The sequence below is a fragment of the Enoplosus armatus genome, chromosome 14, assembly GCF_043641665.1.
Source record: "Enoplosus armatus isolate fEnoArm2 chromosome 14, fEnoArm2.hap1, whole genome shotgun sequence".
Classification (NCBI taxonomy): domain Eukaryota; kingdom Metazoa; phylum Chordata; class Actinopteri; order Centrarchiformes; family Enoplosidae; genus Enoplosus; species Enoplosus armatus.
In genome coordinates, this window is record NC_092193.1 from 23445007 (window position 1) to 23468324 (window position 23318).

At 43.5% G+C, this 23318-nt stretch overlaps 2 protein-coding genes across 3 annotated transcripts in view; both read left to right on the plus strand.

Annotated features, from left to right (window-relative positions):
- Positions 1 to 3700: 3700 nt before the first annotated feature.
- LOC139297008 (disks large-associated protein 1-like) lies at positions 3701 to 10397 on the plus strand. The gene is made up of 3 exons (XM_070919585.1): positions 3701 to 4457; positions 4494 to 5042; positions 10312 to 10397. Exons 1-3 carry the CDS (start codon positions 3701 to 3703, stop codon positions 10395 to 10397), a joined length of 1392 nt encoding a protein of 463 aa, XP_070775686.1.
- A 3719-nt stretch (positions 10398 to 14116) lies between these two features.
- Positions 14117 to 23318, plus strand: part of LOC139297094 (disks large-associated protein 1-like) — a 39005-nt gene continuing 29803 nt past the window's right edge. For both annotated transcript variants that reach the window (XM_070919684.1, XM_070919685.1), the window contains exons 1-3: positions 14117 to 14131; positions 16373 to 16587; positions 21754 to 21949. In XM_070919684.1, the coding sequence (XP_070775785.1) occupies positions 14117 to 14131; positions 16373 to 16587; positions 21754 to 21949 (426 nt within the window). The remainder of the gene's footprint in view (positions 14132 to 16372; positions 16588 to 21753; positions 21950 to 23318) is intronic.

Genomic DNA, 23318 nt, shown 5'->3' on the forward strand with positions numbered 1-23318 from the left:
TACATATACACTTATTTGCATTTGCATACAATTTACATTTAAAGTTTACATTTTCTTAGCGACCATTGGAGAAAATGAGCAAGCTGTTCTTGTACTTGTTTGGTAAATTGATTCTTGAAGACCGGGAGCTGTGGGCATGGAGGGATTCTCAGGGTCTCTAACCAGCTTTACCTCCCGTGCAACAGTGCTAACCACTACGCCACCATGCCGCCCCAGATGTCTTTACTTATTCCTACCAAGAAGTCGGTGGCGGGAGAGATGGTTAGATCAGTGTTCCAGCTAGTTGCTGGACCTGCTTCAGAATCATCTTGAGTTTGTGAAGTTTTGAGATTAGCGTGTAATAAGTTTTGTTTTGATTGTGGATTTAAGTTGTGGGTACTCCAGAAACTGCTGTCTCCGAACTCCGTACTTCTTCATAAGGTCTTTGAAGTCTAGGAACTGATAAATGTGGGAAAAAAAACGATGGCGCCCTTGTGTAATAGTGAAGAGGAGTACTGTGAAGTTGGAAATCAGGGTTGTGCCAAGTAGGAGTGTATTTGTTGGAGTAGAATTACAAATCTCACTGACTTTCCTCTCATGTGGCCTCTTTTTTTGATGTCTCTGAAAAGCACGTAGCAGTGAACTCGGACAAACCTTTCTTGCGCCAAGTGTGGGGAACGTGTCTTTAGATGCGGTTCACCTCCTGATCCCAGGTGTCCACCGACTTATCTGCTCCATTTGAGCTTTCTCATGGAGTTCAAAAAACGCAAAGAGATGTGGGATCGCAAACCGTCCCAACGAAGGTCCCAGCATATGATGAAGAGCTACAGTGTGAAATGCAAAGACATTTTTCTGGTCTTTTTATTGTGAATAGACAAATGTTTCAGGGACGGGGATTCTGTGCGGGATTCTATTGGTCCGATAAACTCTCCTGCCAGCACCCGAGGCATAATTAAAATGATTTCCTCTTTCGCTTGTTTGTGAAACCGCTGACCCAACATTCTGGCAAATATGTAACGATGTCCGCTGCACTCCGATTTGCTAGAGCATTCGTGCGATTACCGCAAAGACGGAGCTCAGAAAAACTGAGATGCGCAAAGAAAAAGCTATGAATTGCAAAGCAAAAATAAGGAAAAAGCAACACAGTCGTGCTTTGCATTTCACATTGTAGCTCTACACATCCTTTTCAATGGACATAATGAACTGACACAAGCACAGCAGACCAGAGGCACTTTTAATTGCTTTTGACCATTACCATGGTTGTGACTTATATGAATATTTTTAAGATCGCTTCCTGAACACCTCACGACTAACGGACGGATTTGATACTAGCTTAGCTTTTGAGACCCACCTTCAAAAAAAAACCCAGTGGCCGGCCCACTGGCTTTCACATCAGATGGATCGCACCAGTATCGCCTTGGAAGCGGGCCGAAAACAACCTTTTCAGGCGGTCTCAGTTCGGTTTTTGCTGGTCCGCACCAGGGTTCGATGGACAGCTTTCATACCAGCCCAAGCCAACCGCACTAAGCTGGGAGAACGCGCCAGAGTTTGTTTTAACAGACCTAAACGGGTCAGAGATTTGCAGTGGCATGGCAAATTCGCTGGGTGATGTAATATTTACCACAGTAACTGACCTTGTTGCCACACAAGAATGTTGATTTCGGACATTAGCCCACATTATGTTCAATGACATTCCTATGCAACTATAGCATGCTTGAAGATAGGGAGAAATCATGGTTCAACAATGATATGTATTTAATGATAAATATTGTTAATGGCCTGGGTGGAAATTAATGTTGGAAATAGAAAACAGTAAGTCAGAATTGCATTGACCTTCCTGTCTTTTACAGGATTTTATATACGGGACTATGTGTTGTCACCGTGAGGTTGCCCGGCAACCAGCAGAGATTTCAGGAAGTGGAATTTCCCCGCCAAGAAATACCATGCCACTATTATGGCTAAAAGTTCAAAACCTTTTGTGAATTATTCCCTGTTATTTTTCTGTGCTATTAATTCACTTAAACATTATGTTTAACGTATACCAGTTGTCTAATTGATTTGACATATTTCAAACTAATTACATTATACTGAAATTTGACAAATTATATCAGTTGTTGATCTTCAGTAATAGTGATGATTTCATTTTGAAAGACATCTTTTCAGACAAGGAACCAAAAGCCACAGTTTGTATGTGATATCTGTAAGCGCTCCAGATGGAGAGTGTGTGTGTGTGTGTGGGGGGGGGGTTCTACTGATCTCAGTGTGTGTGTGTGTGTGTGTGTGTGTGTGTGTGTGAGTGTGTGGCTTATCCCAGCTCACTGGCAGTTACTGTAGCTTGTTAGCAGCCCTTCTACCAGTGGAGCTGTCAAGTTGTGTTGAGCAGTTGTGTCACGGGCCAAGTAGGACAGAGGAAACTCACTCACACGTACCTATCCTGCAACTCCACCACGAATGCAAGAGTGCGAGTACACACACAGCCATGCATGCAGCGTGCACACCAACGCTAATAAAACTGCCTTGCGATCAGTCAGATCCCTGGAGCCTTTTCCCACAGTCGCCTGAGATGTGAACTCACTGTTATATAAGGTCAGAGAGAGGGGACTTCTTACAGCACTGTTACCTGCTCCAATAAGCGCAGGCTGAATGGATGTGTTTGCCTAGTGCACTGAGTAGAAGTGAAAAAGACAGGCCTCCAACTGGAAAAAGACATCAATTTTTAATCTTTATCATCCCTCTGCTGCCTGTGTTTATGTTCGGATTCACTGGGCCAACACCGAATCTGTTTGGATGGAACTGCTCCATTGGCAGGTTCCAGTGGCCCGAATCAACCAATCCGCTTTTTCGGTTTGGTCCAGCGATTTGGAGGTTTGGTGTTGCCCCAAGCAACCGCTTGTTCTTGGTTACCTAGAGTTCACCTTTTTTTTTGCAACTTTGACCATGTGGACATGCACGATTGGCCAATGGAAACACCGACGCCCAACAGTGTGTTTGAAAAATTGAGTCTGGGGTGTGTCATCCCCCTCGACCACATTCTGTATCTTCGCTCTTATAGACAGTTTAAAGTCCACGGTCGCTCTGCTGAATATGTATTTATTACAGACGCCAGAATCATGACTTCACGATAATTGTTCGAGCTGAGTATGGGTCATAAGCTAAATCATTTTGATGGATTAACATCATGTAGCACAACAATTAAAATAGGGTGGCTCAGGGCTTAGCACTGCAGCCGCATAGCAAGCAAATTCTGGATTTGAATCTCCAAGCCTTTCTGCCCGGAGTTTGCGTCTTGTCCGTGTGTCGGGACTCTGGAGACTCTGTTTAGGGTGTACATGCCTCACACCCAATCTATCTCTGAATAGACTGGGATGCTTTTCACTGTGGGAACAAAGTGGATCAACAAACTCTCCCATTAAAACAGGACTGTGGGGCACATGGGGATGATGATGTTAACATCTACGACATTAATATAATTTAATAAAAACCCAGGGGGTTGGGTTTTAATACATTTAATTTGGTCCTATATTATTCCCATGGTACAACTTGTTTTTTGTTGGACTTGCATTAACTGTTTGTCTTCTTGCTCCTCTCTCTTCCTTGTCTTCCAGAGTCTGCAGCTCTCCTCTCAGGGACAGTATTCTGCAGCCCTTCTCTGGTCAGGGGCCTGCCTGGCATCTCTCATCCATATCATTCCTCTTTCCATCCACCCATCCTTCCCCCTGTCATGAAAGGCCTGTCCAGTAGTCGGAGTCACCATCACGTGGTCTCCTATGAACCATCATATGATCCACTGGGTCACCATGTTGACCGCAAGCCATATTTGATCAGTCAGAATGACATGCCTGTGCCCATTCCAATGCCGCATCCAGCTGAGCTGCCCTACTACAATGCTCAGCGTACCTCATACCCCTCTGACAGCAACAGCATCGTCCCATACGGAACCTTCCCAAGGAGGTGCCACTCCACCTCCTCATCTCACCATCCTGAGGTAAAGGATGAGTGTATGGCCATGGTACCATATGTAGGAGGAGGAGGGGGAGGAGGAGGTGGAGGAGGAGGAGGCTATGGAGGTAAAACGCCCACCCGGGTACCAGCAAACTTTGCGGACCCGTTTGAGCGTCAGCTGTCATTTTCCAGAGAAGGCTATCATACACTGCAGTACAAACGAGGAGTACTGGCCCACAGTGGGGGGATGGGGGCCAACAACAACAACAATGACAGCCCAGGGAGAATTCGCCACCTTGTCCACTCAGTCCAGAAACTCTTCACCAAGTCACATTCATTGGAGGGGCCACATCACACACAGTCCTCCAAGGGGGCCAATAATGGGAGCGTTAATGGTAGTGGTGGTGGTGGTGGAGGAGGTGGTGGTGGTGGTTCAAGGGCCAGCCCAGAAGGTGAAACTCCACCAGTGGGAGTGCGCCACCGGAAGCGCAGCAAGAGTCGTGAGCGCTGTCGATCAGCGGAGCCCAAGCATCGAAGCCACCACCACCACCACCACCAGCTTCACGGCTCAGCATCTGCTCCGGGCTCCGGATATTGGAGCTCAGATGACAATCTGGAACGGGAGCTGTGTCTCTACCACCCTCACCACCACCAACCTCCACCCTCACCCTCACCCTCCATTTCCCCCTCGCCCATCGCCATGACAATGGGCCGGTACCCTGGCAACAACCCCGACAAGTTCCCCCAGACTCCCCTCCCCAGTCTATCCTCCTCGCAGTCCCAGCAGTACTTCATGATGGACCCTTACGGCACACTCAACGAGCACACACACACCCACGCACACCATGGCCACACACACCACCATTCTGCACTCAAAGTCTCCCGGAGCAACAACGATGTGAAGTATGCAGTGTCGTCGGCATGTGTGCCAGTTAGTGGTAGCAGCAATAACAGCGGTGGCGGTATCGGTGGAGGAAGTGGCCCCTTGCTGCCACTGGGCCTTGTGGACGGGCCCCTTGTGAAGAAAGGGGCATGGTCGTCGAGCCTAACGGTGAGCAGGGCCCGAGAGGTCTACACCAACAACAGCAGCCACAGCCAGCTACGAGCCAGCGCAGGATCCGGTAACCTAAACCTAGATAGAGCTCTAGTCAAATCTAAGGGCAGTCAGCAGCAGGAGCGCTCTTGCCATTTCTTACAGGTAATTAATTCCTCCCCCACTCCCATCCAAAACCAGTCGATTCACCCTTCTACCCTCTGTTGCCTCCCTTTTCTCCACGACTTACTTTCCTCACCAATGTTTCCACAAAGTCAGTGGTGTCCAGTCTTGTTAGACTTCAGGTTTTCAGTCCTACCAAACACCCTCTGACTTCGCTGAAGAACAGCTTCAGTTAGAGAAGGGCAAACCAATCAGAGGAATCCTTTACTGGAGTGGACAGGTGGCAAGTTTTGGAGAGTTCAGCCACGAGTTCCAGGATGTGCGCAGCCGCCGTCCTGGCAAATTCAGTTATTATTTTTGGATCACATAGGTGTACTAATGTGTACTAGTCTAGCAGGAATGACCTATCAAACCTTTAGGATATTCCAATGCCAAATCATTTCAGGGCGCTGGACGTTAACTCCTTTGAAAGTTCCCGGAATGATCTGTAATATACAGTGAGAGTCATTGCCCTCTATTGTCATTGTCGTGACAATCATTCAGAAAGGTTCCCATGGTTACAACTTGAACAACTTGTTTAGTGTTACTAATAACACGGTTGATCTGCCCACTGAATGAATATTCAAATTTGCACATATCATGCATATTGATATAAATTTGAGAGCACTTTTACCAAAACATCGTTATTTATGCTATTAAATGACATCAAACTGTAATATACATCAGAGATCATTTAAATACCAAACCTGGCAGGTATGATACTTCTAACAAGGTATTCTGGGACCTTTCTTGGCAGCTGAACATCCAGAGCACTTTAACAATTTTGGCACTGGGACACTCTTGGAGAACTCAATAGAGTTAACGGAATAGAACAGACCTTTATTGTCATTGCGGAACAAAGAAAAAATTGTTTAGCAACTCTTCTTCGGCAGTGTGCAAACATGCAAGTTCAACAAATAAAAGCAACACAAAATCAATACCTCCTAATCAATGAGTGACCATTAAGTTAAGTCAAGAGCTAAAAGCAATGGCCGCTAACCTAACAATTGGTCAAATGTATATTATTCTATTGTTTAAAAGTTGGCACAGTTAGCTTATATTGAGCTGAAAGAGAAAAGCAGAAAACAATAGTTTAGTAGTGAAGTATCTTATGTAATGTATATGTATTTCTGTGAGATGGATGATGTGACACAGTTGGGGACCTACGTTCCTGGGAAGGGGATAAGTCTTCAGTGTGGATCCTTGGCGACTGAGTGTGCGAGATTTGAACTTATATCGGAGCACACAACCACGTGGCTCCATGTTCGCCAAAACTTAACAGCATTGTCTTCTGCATGATAGCCGTGAAGGTGGCTCAGGGTATGCATTTCACGCTTCTCTCCATCAGCAATTTGCAGCTTTACAAGACAACCCAGCCAGGGAACCCTCGTGGATCTGCATCCCCGTTTGGTGGGCTGCACTGGGTTCAACAGCTCAGGATCTTTAGTCCCTGTATTGCTTAGTGTTTGGTTGGAATGACAACTGCAGCTTTACATGGCTAGAAACCATGACTGGATATCACTGGCTAAGGCTGGGGACACACTAGAGCTGGTAATATGAAGGCGTAGGGCATGATTCAATCTTCACACATCAGACTGCTTTGAGCCATTCTGATCATAGGACCCTGCAGATGGTATAAAGATAAAGTTAGATTTTTTTTTTTACTATCAATCCCTGCTGTGTCTGTGCTCGGGATCACAGACCATCAGTGGATCTTTGGATGTTGGAAATGTTCCATTAAATGTTTTTAAGGGTTAAATCATTGCATTTCATTTAAAATTAAAATTGCAGATATTATGTTATATCCATTAAGGATGCAATTAACAATTATTTTCATTACTGGTTGATCTTTTGGTTTATAAAATGTCAGTACACATTGAAAAATTGCCCTTCACAATTTCCTGAAGCCCAAGGTGATGGCATCAAATATCGCCTATTGTTCGACCAATAGTCTAAAACCAAAGATATTCAGTTTACAATCACATGATGCAAGGAAAGCAACAAATACTCACTCATCAGAAGCTGGAAACAGAGAATGTTAAAAATAATAACTTTAATGAACTATCAAAATAGTTGCCAAGGATCTCTTTTGCTGATCGACTAATCAATGAATCAATTAAGCATTTCAGCAAAAGCTATTTGGCAGCTACAATGGATGGCTAGCTAATTACAAGAGTAACCAGACCCAAAACGGTGTGGCTCCTCAGGTGTACTGTTGAGAAGCTCCTCCTCTGTCGACTGGAGTTTGGTTGCTGTTTTTCTCTGACATAGACTGTATATAAAAGATGGCTGACGCGTCTCCACTTCCTCCCGCTGCACAAAAATGAAGGCAAACTCTCCCCCGGATGCGGCCGCTGCCATCTTGCATGCTGGTGACGTTGCACCCCCTTTTTATAGCATCAAATAACTAATTAAAAGCAAACGTATAAGAGGAATGAACACTTATCAGCATGATAAGAACTCCCTGAAATGACAGAAGCCATCTTTGGGAAACATTTATTTGACGTGTATTTTGATTTTTTTTTGTTTAGTATACTGCAGCCAGCCACCAGGGGGCGATCGAGACGTTTTGGCTTCACTTTTGGGGAGCTGTCATGCTGCCCAGCTTCATATACAGTCTGCGTTCTCTGAACTCTTGTGACCCTCCCATTTTTTTCTTCCATTGCCTTTTAACTAACTGGTTGCTATTGCTGGCTAAAGTCAATAATTACTACTAGTTCGACTTGCTTATTGTTTCTATGGTGAAGATCTTCAAGAGCTCTAATGCTAATGCCGGTCATTAAGTTATTAACATTATTTGCATTCCTGACATACAATCACTAAACCAGATGTTTTTTACTCTGCTGCTCTGGTTGGTCAGTCTGATTTAGCTATATGAATTAAAATGCACACTATGTATATCATATATATTTTATCCATACTATAATTTGTAATGATTAGCTTGTTAAAACAACAATAACCCCATGTTGTGGAAAACTAGAGTGCGTATAGTAATAGTGCAACTAACCAGATGAGACGAGAAGCATGATTAACTGTGTAGGTGGCGGTCGACGTTTGTCAGACTGCTGTGAAAGAAAGTCTGCAGATATTTGATCACATGTAGTCGAGCGGTGACCACAATGCAACACGTTCCCGCTTCTGGTGTAGACAGGAAGTTGAAAAAGACAAAATCACAGATGGTGACATGACCTGGCAGAGTCTGCGCCATTTCATTAACAGCCAAAGTGCATGGAAAAAGAAAGGGAAACGTGGAAATGAAAATTGGAACGTTAGGCTTCACACACAGCAGCAGCATTTTAGGCATTAGCTCTAATATTTCACAGGACCTCCACTATGGAGTTGGACCTGCAGATTTGTGGCGATTCTGGCAGAAGACAAAGTCGTTTTCTCTTTCAGATTGCCGTCACATTTTTTAGAAAGCAAACTTTACTTCGAAAGATCTGTGTAGCAAAGATCTCCTGAATAGAAACTGAACAAAACACCAGACCAAAGTCTTCACCAACGTCTGCTGGTACTAAAGTGACGGTATGCTCCAAATGCTATTGGCTGGTCTTGGAGCTAGGAGCGAGCGCTACGGATAAAATGCATCATCAAGTTAATGAGAGAAACTGCTTAAAAACAGAGTAACCATGTGGACATTTTGGTAAATCCTATTCTAATTCCATGTAGTCATAAAGCAGTCATGCACAGTGATTTGGAACATTGCCTGCAAATGGTCGAATACAGTCGGGTATATCGAAGGGATAGAGACCCTGATAGAAACAGTATACCAAAATCCACCCACACCTGGCTCAAAAGACCAGATCAGATAAAGGGCAGATTTAGCGTTTGGCTTCACCGGCACACAGATTTGGTTACCTTTGCACATAATAACCGGACTGACAACGATCAGCAGTGGTGTTAAGCAAAAACCTCCAGGCATCCCAGAATTGCCCTCCTAACTTGGGCTAATTCACACCCCTGGTTCAGTTTGTGCCCAGTGTCATATAAACATGTTGTAGTGCGTCCACAGCCTTAGAGGGAACATTGCTCTCGACCACCAGTCTATTACTCTGATTTCCCAAGAACCCCCCACCGCCACCTCCCCCCTCTTCTCCACCACTCCTCCCCTCCTGCCTTTTCCTCCACTCACCAACCCACCTCCACCTCCTTTGCTTCCTCTTGGTTTGGGGGAGCCTCCCTCTTCCTTCTCCTCTTCCTCCTCTTTCCTCCTTTTGAGTTGACGAGAGAAGTAAGTGCAGAGCCAGTAGCAGCCTTACTCTCTGAATGCTAGGTGATGACATGAACTCATGAAGAACGACATCCTTTCCTGTTTGTAGACCTCATTTTTAATTTAGTAGTGCTTCCCTTCTTGCCTCTCTGCCAGTTATCTTGCCTTTCCTCACTGTTTTTGTCTTGATGGCTCGTTATTGTGCCGTGCTGTGCCGTGCTGTGCTGTGTCGAGCTAAGTGTTGGGGAGGTGTTTAACTACATACAGGAAGTAGAGGAGTTTAATTTAATAGGGTGTGAGTTTTACCCATTTTTGCTAAGCTTATTAGCCTTCCCTCTATTAGAGGAGCCCAAATTGTGTTGTTTAATTGGAGTGAACTCGCAAGAGTGGCCACATGACTTCCAACCAAATTATGAAGAACCACATCCCTGATCAACAGGTAGCGGTAACGCGCCAATATATATACGACAGCAATGCGCCAACAAAGACAAGGGACGGGGCTTTTGGAACATTTTTGCCAAATTCTTTGGTAGTTTCAAAATCTTCTCGTCGGAGCTCCTTGTCATCCTTTGCTTTCTTTGCAGAGTTACTTCTCTCTGAATGTTTTTTGCTTTTCGAACATTTGGCTCATTAGCTAGCATGTGGATCACCCAAATGATAACGCACGTAGAGGAATGGCGCATTCATGGGCTGTCATGCCGTCTGAAGTCAGCAAAGCTCACGAAGAGCATCCGACACAACTAACTGTCAAACTGAAATGACAGCCGAAAGCTAATTTGTAGCGCAACAAGACACACGGAGCGCTGAGTCCTCTTTGGCGTGAACGCTTGACTGATCTCGTCACGTCTATTTTAGTAATCTGAACCTCCCAGTTAAACTTTCAGCAATACGGTGCGGTGACAAGTAATTGTTAAGTATGTAGGCTACAGCTGTTATTTCAATATTCCAATCCACACTTAACTTATGTGTCTCATCTCTTTGCCAGGTGAGCGCAGTAATCAGGCTGCTGCTCACAACCCGAAATGTTTCCGCCTTCTCAGCGGACATAACGCTGTTGCACGTGTCAACTGAATAAACTTACTGATTACAAATGTTTGGATTTTGATTCAGTGCTTCAGATTCAGATCTAATAAAAATGCTATTGAACCCCAATCCATTGGAGTGAAGGAAAGAAGGGGAAAAAAATAAAAAAAGATCTCAAATCTACAGGATTGCACTTAGATGTAGATTCTATATCTGGGAAATACTGAGAAGTCAAATGACGCATGTAATTCAATGTGCTCCAGTGCTTAGTAACTAAGTGGCCTCCCCAGCACCTGCTGGTGTTGTGTTTGTTACCTGTACTGTGCTGTGTGGTGATGACCTTGTGTTCATGTGTGTGTCTATGGTTGGGAATGTGTGTGCGTAGTTGCACTGTGCAGTACACATGGACGACATGCATCGGAATTACCAACACAAGAGTAAACAATTATGTCACAGACTCCTCATATACTGGCTGGGCGATCGCTATCAAAGCACGCTCCAAACACTTTCCTCCGCGTTTACCCGTTGTCTCGATAAATTCAGCACAACGAACGACCAGGACAACACTTCGTTCCCGTCTACTTTGCCGCTTTTTAAAAAATTTTTTTTTTATCAGCGTTAAGTTCCTGTCAGTAAACGTCAACACGTTCTGCTCAGGTGTTACGCGTTAAAAGCCTTCCAAGGACTCAAAGGGCATCCAAAAAAAAAAACCCCAGCAAAATTTGTTTTAAATAGAAAGAAAATAGAGCAATAGACTGGTGAGTATGACATGACTTCACCATGCGAGAGCACAGGTAATTCTACTCCTCTCAATGTTGATTGCATGGCCTTTATTAGGGACAGGGTCTTTGTCTGAGCTGGTACTCTCACCGAGACGCTGTTTCAACATTTGTGTTTTATTTGGGAATTTGCGACACTAACTGAAAAGACCCTCACCTCCATGAGGGTATTTGGTTGTCTCTTCATGGAACACTTTTTAGGTTTTTAAAACATCCCTGGTTATTTATCGTCCAGAGGAACTGATGGTTACCTCTGTGACCCGACTGCATGCTAATACACGAGTATTCTCACCTACAGGATGTAGGCTGTTGGGAAGTCTGCCAATGGCTGATTCTCCTCCCCTTCCGCTATCTGCAGTTTACCATTGCTGCATCCTGGGCTTTAGCGCCGCCCAAGACGATTGTGATTGGTTTAAAGACATACAAACAAGCCAGAACGCCCCCCCATTCCAGAATGATGATGGGTTGAGCCAGACCTATCTCCACACTTCGGAGAAAGTGTGCTGTGCGAGGCTAAGGCTGCATCCGGACCATATCCGGCAATTGCGGCGGTTAACACAGGGTCATGTTGTGAACTTTAACCCCCAATCCAGAAGGTGGCAGTAATGCACTTAAAAGCAAACTGCCTCTGAACAACAAAAGAGAAGAAGAGGAAGAACTTTAACCCCTGACCCCGGTTAGTATGCTGGCTTGTACGAGTGATCGTCTGTCTTTCGGTAAAAGGTAAACAAGGTTCTTCTCGTGGGCGTCTTCCGGTCTGAATTGGCCAACCGCAGCCTGACGTTGGGTTGTGTTTTCGCCGCGTTTTTTCGGAATCCCCGCGGTTGCTACCACCGCAGCCTAACCGCACTACCCTCATTCAAAACGAATGGGAGGACTGGCGTTTTCGCGCAAAGCGCCGGATTTGGTCTGAATGCCGCCTAATACACAAGAGGCATAAACGGGGGCTATTCAGACCCCAGCTGATGGGACGGATCATCACAGGTGCCGTGTGTGTCAGGATGCAGGAGACCTGAGTGGGCAGGCAACAAGAAATCATTTGGTGGCTCTGCTTTCTATCAGTCTCAACAAGCAGCAGTGTCTGCATTTATTAAGTAATTCATTCAAAACACTGTTTTGAATGTCCTCTGGAATTTTATAAACGACTCAATATGTAGTAGCATATTCCACCTTTTTGCGGTGGCCGGTGTTTTTTTGGACAAAAGAGGCTGCTTTTATTGTTAAAAGGTTTCACAGATGAACGTAGCTTAATCATCGGTGTCCTTAAGGTGTGTTGATCGATTTGTGTAACTCATGCATGGAGTTACATGCAAGAAAACATTCCACCTTAAAAGTTGCAGGTAGCCTTTGAGCGCACAGTGAATTAAATTAGTTTCTCTCCTGTCCAGAGCTAGCTAACGTTAACTAGTAGAGATGAAAAGGCACCAAATCAACCTCTGAATGCACTGCAACCTTTCCTCAGAGTGGATGTTTCCAATGTGGCTTCATTTGTTCGGCACAAAGAAAGTAAATTAAATCATTCAAAGCACAAACTACTTGTGTTCATTGGCTTATACACCCTTTTAGTGCAGACGTCATAATTACGTCACAGTGTTAGCTGGACGCAAACACGAATCAGTGGGCTACATAACCTTCTGAAAACATCCTCGCTGTGTTGTTGGCTGCCAGAATTGAAGGAGTAATGGCTCCAAATTAAGGTTTTATCACATACGAGCTGCCACTGCCAGTCAAACAAAGTCAAAGACAACTACGGTTAAATGCGATAAGACGAAAGGATTGGACTGAGGCGATCGTCAAAAATGCTCGTGTGTTAAAATATTGTCTGTTGTAGGTATGGATACCGTGAATTTTAGGAACTCTGAGGAATAGGTGAGTTCTCTCATTACGTTAACTCTTGTAACGCATCAGCTTACTTTGTTAGCCAGTTGTACGGCCAGAGACAAAACTCATCTGTTTAAATCTTTGAATTTCAAGTCTTGTAGGCCTACATGACCATTCAGGAAAGATTTATACGCCCTCAGTTTCTTTTACTATACACACTTGGTTTCTCTGTCAGGTAGGTGTAGCGCTAAATGTCAGCCCATTCCACCGGAGGTAGTCCTGTCAGATCGTCCATCCACTGAGTGAGCGTGTACGGTGTTGGCCAATCTGGCGCCGTTGGTTCATGTTGACTTTAACAGAGTGAGTGACCGTGCATATTCAGAGAAACTCGTATTTTCTTCAGCCATTGTTAAAACAACAAGCTAACAAAACTTGCTAGCTAGCGTTTAGCTAACGTGTTCAGGGAATTATTCTGCCTCCACCTAAGCTCCGCCCACAAAAAAACCCTGTCATAATATTTTCTCACAGAAAAGGGGTCTATATTGCTTAATGCCGCGTAACATTCTCAACATTATAGTTGACTAATGTATGTAAACGTGCTGCAGTGGGAGCAGCGGTTACATAACCTTTGAAAATGAGCACCAACTTAACCACATGCGCATGCATCATAATTGCGCTCCGGTACTTGAACAAATAGCACTTAGACCTCTCGTCACCTCTATTGTTAAAGCCAGACTATAACTCTTAAATATTAAATAACAATTTTTTTTGTTGAATTCATGAGTTATAAAACAGATTGGTGCTCATTTCAACGCACTCAAGGGTTTAGTTGCTTCGGTCTTACTTGGTCTGGAACTTATTACTATTACTGAGGCAGCTTGCTGACTTATTATCTCATGCTTTTTATTTGTTGCCACAGTGACCGCAGCTGTGCAGTCATTTGCTGTTGGGCAAGGAAGTGCGATAAACCCCATTGATAATTTAGTTCAAATGCAACACAGATCATGATTTTGTAGGGATTGTTGCTGGAGCTGCAGATTAGATTAGTAAACAGCACCGAAAGTGCTTTCAGAGAGAGAGTGTCAGGATCGTTTTTCTGTAAACCTGCAGCACGGAGAAGAAGTCTAAAACACACACTTAAAAAGAATGCTAATTCAAAAGCTAAGCATGAAAAGGTCAAGGGTAAGCGACGTACATTTCCCTTTCAAACAACGTGGTCTGTTTTTTGATTGTGGCAAACATCAGCTACAAGCAGCACATCAGAGCTGCTGGATCAAGAGAATCCATTCCCCTTGGCTATATATATATATATATATGTATTCAGTTATATATATATATATGTTCAGTTGTCAAATTATCATCTCCAGCATCTCCACAGCAAGCGGCTGGCTGCAATCTTACAGCACCTGTTATTTCAAACGCTGCTGCCTTAAGCCATCAAAACAGCCAAAGTGTTGCCAAGGAAACAATCCACAGGCTGTAATGTTAAACGCACAGTAAATGCTCTGGACATGCTGTACACCCAACGTGACCGTCACACGCGAAGTGACTTATTTTTTTTAACGCGCAGACAGGCGAGAGTGCCGGGTTGGATTGTTCGTCCTCAAAATGCATCTGCGCTAATGACGGTTTAAAGCACAGGCAGCAGCGCTCCGCTGTTCCCCAGCCATTACAGCGTACAGTGAATGAGTGTCGAGCGGCAGTGGAAGTGAGGCCTGTGCGTGGGTGAGAGGCGCTGCTGATGCTACTGCAGCTGGTCCTCTCCCGCATTCTCTTTTTATAGCCAAACTGCTCATTTGTGTCCCTTTGACGTCACACACACACACACATTCAAAGAGTAGAGCGAGACACCGAGCCCAGAAGATCTGTTCTGCCTCTTTTCCCTCTGTGATTCATATATAATTAGTCAGAGTGGCGGTGCAACTCTCCTGCTGTCTGTCTCTGTTATTGTCTGTCAAATTCTCACACTCGCCGGCCTCTCGTCTGAAGGTGGTAAACGCTAACCAGGTTGACACACGGCGCTGGAATCGCTCCAGCTGGCACCGACGCACCAAAAGGATGCGGCTAATTCAAAATAATGAGCCGCGGTGGATTGTATACATACCGGCCTTAGTTTTAAGCAACATACACAGGCATCATGGAGCTCCATCACATCTTAACATACTATTATTATCATCTCAAAAAGACAAAAGACGGAAGCCCGTGTGCAGGCTTTTTTTTTTTTATATATATTTTTTATATATTTATATATATAAAATATAATATACATGCATTCAATGAATTTCTGTGAAGAGGACAACACAATTGTAAGGGTTATTGTAGAAGTGTATGTCTTTATTTCTTTATTTATTAGAAAGCCAGGCTGCATGGACTATTCAAGCGTATGTATTAATGTGATAATACAGACATAGAATTGTGCAATATCCACAGGAAATAGTCTGTTCAGACTTTTAAACAAATTGTTATACGCAACTCCCTGCAGTTACTAAGTTCACTATTTAGGTTCATTGTACAGTTAATTGTTCTGTGCTGTTATTGTTTTTTTGTGCAATGAATATAATGAAATATATATATAAAGATATAATAAGTCCAGATCACCCAATATGATAATATTATATAATATATGAATTATTGCAGGGACTGTCTCTCTTGGGAAATATCTTACCTCTCTCACGTTCGTTGTATTTGTGAGACATTTTGTTAGTGTCCATGTCAAACTCAGAAAACAGTTATTATAAGAAGGCAGTTATTAGCCAATTGCACCAATTAGCCGCCCTCAGACTACAGGCCTCTGCACTTTCTCTTTATTCATTCCTTGTACTCGCTGTATCGTCATTTTGTTCAGTTCACTTATTTATCTTTGTGCAGATACTGTCAGTAAAACATATCTTAACCCATATAACAAGTCTTTCTCAATTAACAAGCAGAACCCCCCTCCCCCCGGGGTCAGATGCAGTGCAGACACACATAAACACACACGTTACACACTCTCCTGTGCTCATGTATGACACACTTTATATATAGGTGGACTGAGCTGACTCTCGGAAAAACAGATGTACGAATTAGCCAGAGAGGAACTTCAGGCCGACCCAAGGCAGACCCATGAACACATACTGTTCCATGCTAATTAGCCAACAGACTGTACCCCGGCAAGTGTGAGTGCTGTGTGTGCATGCCATGTGTGTAAAAGAGTGATGGACTAAGGAAAATGCCAGCCATCAGTTTAGTAGTCCAGTCTGTGTTTTTGGATGCCAGATCTAGCTCTGCATGGGGACCGTTGTTGTGCTGCACGTTAGCTCTGCTGTTATAGGTTCCATGTACCACCAGGACAGGTTAGTTAGCCAGTTTGGTGGCTTGGACTCGGACAGCGGTGGAGTGGATCCCCCTGACGGTGTTTCTCTGTCCCCTCCGCCCGGTCATCAGGTACCTCAGGATGAGTGGAGCGGCTTCTCTCCTCTGGGGAAGGAGGACGACATCCCCTGTCGGAGGATGAGGAGCGGCAGCTATGTCAAAGCCATGGCCGAGGACGACAGCGGAGACTCCGACGGGAGTCCCAAACCCTCCCCCAAAATCCAGGCACGCAGGGCCAGCTACCTGAAAGCCACACAGCCATCACTGACTGAGATGACCACTCTACAGTAAGATTTCATTGTCGCTGTACTGTAATCTTCTGTTCATGCTTACCCTTCTCCCATGTTTAACTAAGACTCAAACGTCATGATTGAAACTATGTAAAATTTCATGAAAATGGTATGGTGGATTTTTCTACTAGTGTTTTTACTTTCTTATTTCTTGTTTTACTCCAATTTGTTTTAAAATTTCAATTTGAGTACATTTTAAACAGACAAAAATAGCATTTTTTTTTTTTTTTTTAAATGTGTATTTCATTTTGTAGTCAATTCGAGTACCCATGTCCTGAATTTCGGTCCTGATGTAGTACAAACAGACTTTCTTCCGAAGGCACCGAGGATATTGAGGTCCTACAGTTGACGTCACAGCCCCCTAACAGCCGCCATACTTGAAAGTCAAAGAAAAACATGCTAGAAGGTTTGAATTAAAAAAAAAAAAAAATAGAGAGAAATATCCAGAAAGAGAATGGGGTGTGGGGTTGAGAGCTTGCCTACTCAAAGCCACTTCCATAAAGACGCCTGCTGCGCGGGAAAAAAAAAAGCCGAAACGAAGCTAGATAACCAAGTAGCGCTGCTGGCTAACGTTAGCTCAAGCTGGATAACCGACTAAACAAAGAGTGACGGACAGCTAAGGTAACGTTAGCTAGCTAATTCCTTTGTTGTTCTTCACATTTCAATGAACAAATTGATATATGATGGAGTTGCTAAATCGATTTCATAAGCCTGTACACGTTATGTATACAACATGTAATGCATGCATTAGCTAGCTCTTCTCAAAAGCAGACGAAAACGGGACAAAACTGACTTTTAAGGATTTTTTTGCTGCTAGTGTTTTACATTAACAAGACAAGGCAGCTGGCTATTTTGCTAGCTTGTAATCCCTAACTAATGCTAGTGTTAAGGTTTGTGTTTAATAATGATTTAAGTGTTCTCTTACATTGGTGAATATTACATTTAGCGTGACACTGATCACTAGAGTTTGTTCCGATGCATTCTTATTGTACTGCTCGGGAAGAACGGGGTAAGGTGAACGCTAATATTCTGATGAGTGTGTGTTCATTTATCGGGTCTATCTTTAGCTATCGTCATTAAAACTTTAAACTTTAAGTCAACCTGTAAATCACTGGGACGTGCGGACATCTGCGTTTTAAAAGCACGACCCTAACAACTGGATTTCGTGAATTAAAAACAATCGCTTGAGTTTCACACAGCAGTCTTTATGCAAGCGTTGTTATGATGAGCGGCACATCTGCCGTCTTTGTCACTGAAGCCACGTCAGAATGGTGTGCAGCCTGCAGCAGGACGGGGGTGTTTCCCCCAACGTTACTCTGATTAGCTAATGAAGGAAGAAACAGATGGCGCTCGCTGCGCGGGATGACCCTGAACTCAAACCAGTTAGAACCAGAGGTGGACACGACAGTAGCTGCCCACAATGCCTCTGATTCAGTTTGTATTTTCTTTTATTTCAGTGTACTGTTGGGGGGCAGGGGGGGGGGGGGGGGGGGCATCCAGTGACAGCTGAATCATGCTGATACATCCTTCTATATATATACCTGCATTTCACTTTGAACATACTGTGTTACAGTTTGTTCTATTAGCAGACAAAAAAATGCAATGAACTTAGAGTTCTTACAGTATTTTTTGTAAACATTTCCTAAATTTTACAGGACCAATAAATGATGAATGAAATATTAGAGTGATATAATTCAAAAAGGCTGTTTGTTTTAAAGACAACCCCCCCCCCCCCCCCCCCATTGTCACTGTAGACCTGATTTCCTATGGGATGGACAAAAAAAAACACATCCTGTGTCCTCCGCATTGACGAATTTGTCAAATTGACTTTTAATCGGATGACTTCAGTATGTTGGTAACTTATACTTTGAAATTGACCTTAAATGGTTAGTTAAAACCTACTTTGCTATTAGGCGAGTGTACTGTCACCGGCTGAAAACGAATCCATTGCAGTGGATGCAGGGTCCGAAAGGGCCAAACCCAAATCCTAGTCTTGAATCAATATCTCCCTCTCAGTAAAATTCTGTGAAGCAACGTAGCCCTGATCCGGCCGCTAAAAGGGAGGCTCGGTTCATCCGCCCCTGAGAGAGGTGTAATCTTCGGTCTGATCTACAGCAGGAAGCCAGAAATATCACCTTCGTCTAATTAAGCTTTCACAGCTCTGTAAATAGTGAGAGTAATTACAGTGAGTTGTCGAGGGACTCTGCCGCTCTGCTTTTTTCTGTTGCCTCCTCACACACACACACACACTCTCTCTCTCTGTCTGTTCATGCATGCACTGGCATCCATTGTCTTAAAATTAGCATACACACACACACACACACACACACACAACTAAAGATGGAGACTTGCTTGAAGCCGGTCTACTTTTTGCTGTAAATATTGTCATTTGTGTCAGATTTGTTGGTCCCAGTCCAGTTTTTCTTACACCTCAAACTGTTTCGGTTGACTGATCCCAACTCAAGCACAGATTGGTTAGCACCTTGGAGTCAATGAATGCCAAACTGTTTCTTTATTTGGGATCCGTGACTGCCGTTACGACTGTCGGGTCGTGGTGGCCGCAGGCCAAGCGAGGCAGAAGTCCAAAGTGCAATGGCCTAGGGCAGGGGTATTCAACTAAAATTCGAAGAGGTCCAGTTAGAGAAAATTTCCTCAAGCAAAGGTCGGGAACATCTTAATGTCTAACTTGCGTTGTGATTTAGTGTGATTATATATTGAAGTGGCCTAGTAGTTGTATCAACGTCTGCATGTATTCAACAACTGACTGTCAAATCAAATAAAGAAAGTACAATTCAAAAACATTCTGACAATATTTAATATAACATTGAACTATACAGATATATAATACTGTAGATGTGTATAATGTTCTTCTCTCATTAAGTAAAAGAAGGGCTGCATTTAAAAATAAAATAGAGAAAATAAATAAAAAATTGTGTATCTTAAGATAAAGTGCTTAATTTAAGAAAAACAAAATAAAGTGTATCAGCAGCTTGAGTTTCCCTTTTTCCTTGTTAACTGTTTCACATCTTGACTTAACAGTCTCTCTCCCTGTATTGTTCACTCGTCTTATCATCCGTCACTCGCCTCTCACCTCTCTCGCCTCTCTCTGGACTCGGTCTGTCTGCCTGTTAGTGACCCATGGCCTAGGGCTAGTGAAAAGGGTATATTGGCAACTGCTAATTCAGATCTGACTGGAAGGGCTGAAAGGGTCAGTCGAGAAGAAGTTAGAGAAGATCTGATTGATTCATGAATCAATATTGCATTTGTGGGATATTGGCTAAAGTACTATTTTAGTATTAGTTTGGTATTAAAAACCATCGACTACCCATTGAAAGTGAAATTGTAATGTAAGAAATGATCTACTGCCGCCCACAGCTCTTTGGCCACTGATATTTAGAGTTGTATTGTCTTGATATATTGGTTGAGAAAATGGGATTATTCATGGCTAAGGTATTACAAAAACTTCTGTCATTCATCCCTCATTAATAGCTAGAAAGTGTAGTAGACTGTAGTTCCAATCATGTAATGGTTCGGCTGAATCCCTGAAAGTTAATATAGCATATTCTGTTATATATTTACTACCGCTCCCAAATCTCGACAACAGCACTACAGACTTGAATGGGAGTTGTGGCGTGCAGAGTATGTACTATGACTACGCATACATATTCACACATCTCTTTCCCTTTTCCATCTGTTAGGATTCGACTGCCTGACGTCATCTTCGTCGTCTGCTCTGGTTTCAAATCCAAAAGAACCATATCTATGACGCTAAACTCAGCTGGTTTATATCCTGGTATTCTGGTACATTGCAACATGTTTTACACGTGCTCTGCTGTGTTCGCGACCGTTGAATTTGAAATGATTCATGAGGCTGTGGTGAGAGAAGCTATATGCACAATGTCATGGTCAAAAAAAATGACCATAACGTGACTGAACAGCTTGTCCTCATAACAGAAGGTGTGTGTGTGTGTGTGTGGGAGAAAGTTCTAAAACCTGCGCAGAAGATGATTGGTATTTATCGTAAGTTGCCTTCGCATACAACCGATGACTAAATCCTACACATTCTACATGTATTTCACTTGTCTTTTTCGCATGGTCATGTACAAAATCACAAGTCTTAAATAGGTTCCTTTTAAAAGAACCTCGTGGGCTCAAGGTGTTCCAGAACATCAGGGGTCGCCAAAGCTCCATGGGGGTTCGTGAAGCCCTCTTGATTTTAAGGGTGTGAGAACTTTTATACATACTGTAATATACATGCATTGAACTAAGAAGACAACTACATTTAAGGGTTTACACCTTTAATTATTCATTGTAAAGCCAGGTTGCTTGGACTATAAAAATGTATGTATGATAGTAAAATTACAAGTCATATAAGGATGTAGAATTGTGTTCCTAAAAATGTATGGAAAAATCCTTCCCTACATTGCAATATCCACAGAATTTTAAACAAATTGCTTCCTGCTGGTATTAATTTAATTGTTCTGTGCTGTTACTGTTTTTTATGCAGTGAATATAATGAAATATATATAGATATTACAAAACAAATAGACTACCCCCCCCCTTTTTTTTTTTGTAATTGTATGTGGGTGGGGGTTGTCAGTGGATATACCCTGGCAAAATAGGTTTCCCTTAAGAAAAAGGTTGGGAACCACTGTTCTAGAAGAACATTATGCCAAGCTATTGTTCCAGTACAGCGCAACCTGTGTGTGTAGTTGTGGAACTTCCCTATGTATTGAGATGTATCAGGGTTACTAAGTGTGGCTCCACCAGCCACAGGGGGCTGTGAGATCATAGTGCACGCACTCAATGGTCACTTGGAACAACTCAGTTCTGCTCTGATCAGAGTGGCTAGCATTGTTAGCATTAGTGCTAACTTTACTAACTCAGTGCACTGTTACGGACGTCTACATAGTCGGTAGACAAAAAAACAAAAAACATTATTTCAGAAATCTTTAGGGTGCTAGGTCTTTAAATAATATAGTCTCATAGAGCTGCTGTGGCGGACAAAGCATTATGTGCAGCAGTCCGTGTGTGTGTGGCTGAACAATAGTGAGGTTTTCCACGTTGGATGGTGGCTGAAATAGAGCGTCCCAATGTTGACTAAGAAATAAAGAAATAAACCTTGTGTATAACTCTACCTCCCTGTCGTCCCTCTGTCGTCAGGATTTCCACGGAGCACTCCCCCAAACTGCAGATCAGGAGCCACAGTTACCTACGTGCGGTGAGTGAGGTTTCAATCAATAGAAGCCTCGATACCCTGGACCCCAAAACCCTCCTCGACCCCAAATCGCTGCTGTCCTCACCCCAATACCGCTCACGCAATGAAAGCTACATGAGGGCCATGAGCACCATCAGTCAGGTTGGTTGCCAACACTGCTGCCTTTATCTTTACAGTATGCCCCACCCAATCATTTCACCATGAATTCAGACTGGCTTGGATGGGTGTGATGGTGTTTGAACTCATTTTCATGCACTCTGCTGTGGAATGGAATATGCGGGGAGGGGTCTATACCAGATTGAAGACCTAATGGCGCATTATATAATGGGTGACCAGTTGTATTTCTTCCTCTTCAGTGTCTTTTAAAGGGCGGGTTCACTGTTTTCCAACCCAGAAAACAATCGCAACTCAAGGTCCACTTTCTGAGCTTTTGACCATATCAAACGATTGTCATCAGTTGCCAAGGGTCTGTAGATGTTCAAACTTTCCATGACAGAATGGGATAGTTTGCACTGTGCCCCCCCCTCCCTTACTGTCGTTCCAATGGAGGAAGTATACGGCATTCAAAACTCTAGCGGACACCACTACACCTATGGTTATGCCTATCGTAAACGACCGGACGTGGATTCATCCGCCGCTGAGAATAGTCCCCAACAAATGAACAGTTTCCTCCTGTTGTGGTAACGTTTGTTTAAAGCTGTAGTGTCCAGCAGTTTTAGAAATTCGCTGAGCTCATTTGCGGTAACTTTGGAATGATTTTTTCTTGACTAAATAACCCCACCGCAGCAGCTGTGAATGGCTCCGTTCTACTGTACCTAATAATGAACTTTGCTATGCACGTCCTCCTGGCAGGCCGCTGTTTAAAGCTTTTCTTCAAAGCTACAGCACATGAAATAAAGCTGTGCCCAATAAGCCTTCATTTGTCCCACCTTAACCTCACCTTGAACCTCCACTTGTATTACCCATCCTGAACCTGTTCCTAATTACCATTACCATACTGAATTGCCTCTATTAACTGTTCTAATATCCTCCTCTGCATGGATCTAACCATAAAAACCCTGTTAAACTACTTATACCTTTGTCTTGCAAGTTGAGATCCATTCAATTACAATTTGTTTTCAGTTTGAGTCAGTGTGAAAATTAAGCTCAGTGATTGGAAAAGAGAAAGAACGGGGGCATAAAAATGACAAATAGAATCCCCCAAAAAATGGGACATTGACACCATAGTTGAAAGACCTTGTAGTAGAAACATTGTCTTGACTTAAAAATCCTGGCTGGATGGTGGCTATAGAACAATAAGGGCTCCTATTTTCCTGCCAGCGCCGAGCCAAGCTTTGTTTGCATCTGCACCTGTTCTTAATGGTCGCTTCCTGACACCAAACAAGCATGTTGGAAACATGTGGGAGGAGGGGGGGAGGGGGGGGGCGATGAGGCCGTGTTTATGCTGATTAGGTGGCACAGTGCAATGGTAGTGCTCCTTTTTGCGCTGAAACCTGTTCAGACAACCTCC